Source organism: Portunus trituberculatus, chromosome 45 (assembly GCF_017591435.1).
Source record: "Portunus trituberculatus isolate SZX2019 chromosome 45, ASM1759143v1, whole genome shotgun sequence".
NCBI classification, from domain to species: domain Eukaryota; kingdom Metazoa; phylum Arthropoda; class Malacostraca; order Decapoda; family Portunidae; genus Portunus; species Portunus trituberculatus.
The window spans coordinates 8844980-8849979 of record NC_059299.1 but is presented as its reverse complement, the minus strand read 5'-3'; the positions used below and the strand labels follow the sequence as shown (position 1 = coordinate 8849979).

The window sequence follows — 5000 nt, the reverse complement described above, 5'->3', positions numbered from 1 at the left end:
ATTCCTTTCTCTCCCACAACTCTTAGTTCTTCTCCTACCATTTTCTCCTGCTGTAGATCATTTTCTCTTCTACAATGCTTTTCTCTTCCTGTACAATGCTTCTCTCCTCCTCTACTATATTTCACATCCCCTCACACATCAATTTTGTCCCCTCGCTTATTCCTCCCCCACCGTTCACGCCGAGGTTGAGTCGCCTTGTCCGCGTGTGGGAGGCGGGGAGGGCGCGGTGTGGTGTCAGCTGCGTCTCGACCTGGGAAGCACCTGCACTAATCTCTGGGTCTTGTAGCATCGTTCATAGCACTACATTCTCAAGGCTCTGTGTACTTGAAGAGACAGGACTTTAATGGTAGATTGTATGGAAGACAGCTTTTTTTAATGGTTGTTTATATGGTTTTAGTAATATTAACATGATTTCTACAGGATTATCAGGAGAAACACTCTTGAGATCGCTGGTTAAGATCAATATATCTTTCAAAAACAGTCATGGTAAAAGTAGTCAGGTTTTTAAGGGTGTTTATAAAGATTCAGTTGAGATATTAACAAAATTTCGACGTTAGGAGGAGAAACACTTGAAAATGTAGCTTATCATCCTTGCTGACTTGGAAAATAGTCATAGTGAGAGAGTGAGAGAGATTCTAGCCTTCATAATACATGCTTTAATATTCCCTGGCTCTTTTCTGCGTGGTGGGACTCTAAAACAAGCCTTGGAAGGTCTGTGTGGCTTTGCTGGACGCTGTACGGCTCTGTGAAGTAACGTGAAGGTCTGTGGGTGTCTAGTTAGGTCTGTGGAGTCGAAAGGGTGTTGTCTGTGGCTTGCTTCATACAGGGAGTAGCACGTGTTAGTCTGATGGCTTCCTGTGGCTTCCCTCGACATAATCTTACATTGACTCGCCAGGAGAGACAAAAAAAAAAAAGACTTCCATCAGTTTTTTTAATAAGTTAGGTTAGATTTGGTTAGGTCTCTCTCTCTCTCTCTCTCTCTCTCTCTCTCTCTCTCTCTCTCTCTCTCTCTCTCTCTCTCTCTCTCTCTCTCTCTCTCTCTCTCTCTCTCTCTCTCTCTCTCTCTCTCTCTCTCTCTCTCTCTCTCTCTCTCGTCTTAGGAAACATTTATTTTATCATGAATTATCTCTTGTTTTATTGGTTCTGAAAAAACGATTAAAGAGAGATGTGTGTGTGTGTGTGTGTGTGTGTGTGTGTGTGTGTGTGTGTGTGTGTGTGTGTGTGTGTGTGTGTGTGTGTGTGTGTGTGTGTGTGTGTGTGTGTGTGTGTGTGTGTGTGTGTGTGTGTGTGTGTGTGTGTGTGTGTGTGTGTGCGTGCGTGGGTGCGTTTATGATTTATATTAACTTTTCGCTGAGTTATCTTGCTGAATCTCTCTCTCTCTCTCTCTCTCTCTCTCTCTCTCTCTCTCTCTCTCTCTCTCTCTCTCTCTCTCTCTCTCTCTCTCTCTCTCTCTCTCTCTCTCTCTCTCTCTCTCTCTCTCTCTCTCTCTCTCTCTCTCTCTCTCTCTCTCTCTCTCTTCTCTCCTTCTCCTCTTCTTCTGTGTTCTGCTTCGCTGGACGCCGCTGCCTCACCTCCTCCTCCTCCTCCTCCTCCTCCTCCTCCTCCTCCTCCTCCTCCTCCTCCTCCTCCTGGTCAACTCAAGCATATAACCAACACTCGTTTATCCACATACGTACATATATACACACTCACACACATGGATACATATATACATACATAATATCTATCTTTCCTTCGTTTTCCTCCTCCTCTTTTCTTCCTCCTCTTCCTCCTCCTCCTCATATTTTTCTTCTCTTCGTCTTTTCGTTTCCTGTTTCCCTTCTTTTTGCCTTCGTCTTTTTCTTCTTTTTCCCACTGACCTTCCTCCTCCTCTGAGTCTTCTTTTTTTCTCCTCTTTTTCTTCCTCCTCCTCCTCCTCCTCCTCCTCCTTCCTCCTCCTCCTCCTCCTCCTCTTCTTTATTTTTTTAGTAGTATGAGGAGAGAGAGAGAGAGAGAGAGAGAGAGAGAGAGGGGTCAGAACAATTACGGAATCTGCTAGCGAAAAGTCGATCAAAATAAGATAAAGAATGGTAACAATGGGTGGTTTATATATAACATGTAAAAAAAATACAGTAATTGATTGATAGAGACATACAAAGACTTCATACATTCACTACACCTTTCCCTCCACACCTGAACCTTTGCTACACCTCACCACGCCTCACCGCACCTCACCACACCAAACCACACCACACGGAGTAAATATATCCATTCCTTACCGTCTTAGCTCTTCCCCTTGTAATAAAAATGTCCAATAATCTTAACTTAATCTAACCTGCTTTTCCTTCTGTCTCGTTTCCTTCTCTTTTAATTTTAACTTATCCTAACCCAATATAACCTAACCTAACCTGCTTTTCCTTCTGTCTAGTTTCCTTCTCTTTCAATCAAATAGTTCATTGATGTAGTTTAAGTTAACCTAACTCTCTCGGAATTGCAAGAGGATTGACGATTAAGTGAGTCTTTTTTTATATATATTTTTGACGCCCTCGGCCAGCTTTCCTTTCTTACATAAAAAGAAATCTTATCTAACCTGCGTGTCTAATCTCTGACTAAATCTGTCTAATCTCTTTCTCTTCCAATCAAAGGTTCACTTATCTAACTTATCCTGATCTAACTTATTTAACCTTACCTAACTTACTCCAGCTTAACCTAATCTAACCTGCATTACTTTCAGCTTAATTTCTTTCTCTTCCAATCAAAGGTTCACTAATCTAATTTAACCCAATCTAACCTAACCGAATCTTACTGAACCTAACCTAGCCTAAAAACTCTCCCTTTCAATTCAAAAGTCCAATAATCAATTGAGAGTCTTCTTTGCACATGGACGATTGGTTGATTTGAACTGATAGACTCTCGGCAGATGCGAATAATTTAGATACAAGTCAGACACAAAATACACGAGTAGAAAATTAACACGATTTCTAACTATCACTGTGTCCACACATCAAATCCACATCACACTGTCTGTATCCTCAGATCCACACTTAAATGCTACACTATAGGTACCCACACGTATCCACATCCAACACCTACCTTATACCCTATCCACATGTTCAGATATACACCCAAACGTGACTACCCGCACACATACACTCCTTCACACACACACACACACACACACACACACACACACACACACACACACACACACACACACACACACACACACACACACACACAAACACACCTCATATGGACACTGTATACCATATCTACACCTACTGACACCCAAAAGTACACTTCCCACACCTGATATTCACACCTGCACTCTCTCTGAAGGTAAAGACAAGAAGAGGTGGTAAAAAAAAGTGCATTTTGGGTGTATTTTGGGTGTATTTCGGGTGTGTTTGAGTCAATGGTGCACGGGAGGCAAAGGAGCGTGCATTGGGTGAATCAGTGTACGGGAAGTGTACGAATGGCGACATAGAGACAGACAGGCACGTAAAATGAAAGATCTAGTACGTCATTTGTTACCTGCAAGTGTGAAGAAAATGGAGAGCGTGAAAAAGAAAGAAAAATAAAAGAAAAAAGGAAAGAAAAACGAAAAAGAAAAGAAAAAGGATAGAAAGACGAAAAAAATAAAGGGAAAGAGAAAGAGAAAAAAAAGAAAAAAATAAAGAAAAGAAAAGTAAAAAAGATAAATTAGTTTTTTTTTTTTTTGTCGTATCTTTTGTTTTTTTTACGTATTTCGAGTAATGTTGGTGTTTTCTTTCTGTTGTGTTTATCTATTCGCTCTTTTGGTGAGGTTTTTGTTGTTTTCTATTGATTTTTTTCTCAGGTGTTTATGTATGTGTGTTTGTATGATAGTATGTGTGTGTTCATGCGTGTGTATGTGTGTGTGTGTGTGTGTGTGTGTGTGTGTGTACGTGTTGCATCTATAGTGCTCTGCTGTTGTGTTTTTCCTTTTTATTCCCTTTCGTCTTTCTTTTCTTCTATTCGCTCTTATTCCTTCATCGTGCTCCTCTTCTCTCTTCCTCTTTTACCTTCTCTTCTTCCCTTATCTTGTATTCCCCATCAGCGCCCTCTTTCTCCTCCTCCTCCTCCTCCCTCTTCTCCTCCTCTTCCGTCTCCTTCTCCTCATCTTCATCGTCATCATCAAGAAGTGTCATTTGGCGGTTTATCCTTCCTCCTTGTCATTTATTTCACATCTCTGGTCCCGCCTTTCTTTCGTAGGGATAAAAACCACCACCACCACCACCACCACCACCACTACCACCACCACCGTCATCATCGTCTCCCTGGTCAATGAGTCCCAAGGTTCCTCGTCGGGTGAGGCGGAAAGTTACGAGTCTCCCTAGGGCGGCGGTGAAGGCTAATGTGATTAATTAAACTTGAAACTTGAAATACTCGACGAAGCCTCTTTTCTTTCTTGTCCCCTCGTCCCTGTGCGGCCGCGGGAGTCCCTTAGGCGTCCCGCGGGAGTCAGGAAGGTCTCGGTAATGACTCAGGACGCGGCTGTGACTCGCTACTTTCAGCTCACTTTATACTTTCGAAATATTTTGAAACGCGTCTGTCCACACTGTCTATTTACAAAATACTTCTACGATTTTACTGGCAGGTTAACGAGATAATTTACCTTACTAAAAAGAGAAGCACTCTTGAGCATCCCGCTGTTCATCTCTGTGGCTTTAGAATACAGTCGTGGCGAGAAACCAGAGCATTTCTGAATACGAGCTTTTCTCTGCATCTTCGTGATGGGAAGTGTGGCGACTCAGGCTTTCATGAGTGAGGCGAGTGTGCGGGGGAGGTGATAGGCGTGCGTGGCTTGTGTTTAGACCAACGTATGTGTGTGTGTGTGTGTGTGTGTGTGTGTGTGTGTGTGTGTGTGTGTGTGTGTGTGTGTGAGGGAGGGTAGTGCCTGTGCCTGTATCCCAACAATTAGGGGCGGAGCGGCGCGGCACGGGCGGCACCTTGATGGCGTGGCTCGCCGTGAGTCGCATTGGTGCAGGTGGATGCCGCCC

At 43.1% G+C, this 5000-nt stretch overlaps 2 protein-coding genes across 4 annotated transcripts in view; both read right to left on the bottom strand.

Annotated features, from left to right (window-relative positions):
* LOC123519255 (formin-like protein 5) overlaps nucleotides 1-289 on the bottom strand; it is a 1746-nt gene extending 1457 nt beyond the window's left edge. The window contains exon 1 of the mRNA XM_045280386.1: nucleotides 138-289. Coding sequence (XP_045136321.1) covers nucleotides 138-289 — 152 coding nt within the window. The remainder of the gene's footprint in view (nucleotides 1-137) is intronic.
* LOC123519471 (acetylcholinesterase-like) overlaps nucleotides 1-5000 on the bottom strand; it is an 82982-nt gene that overhangs the window by 76546 nt on the left and 1436 nt on the right. The window lies entirely within an intron of this gene.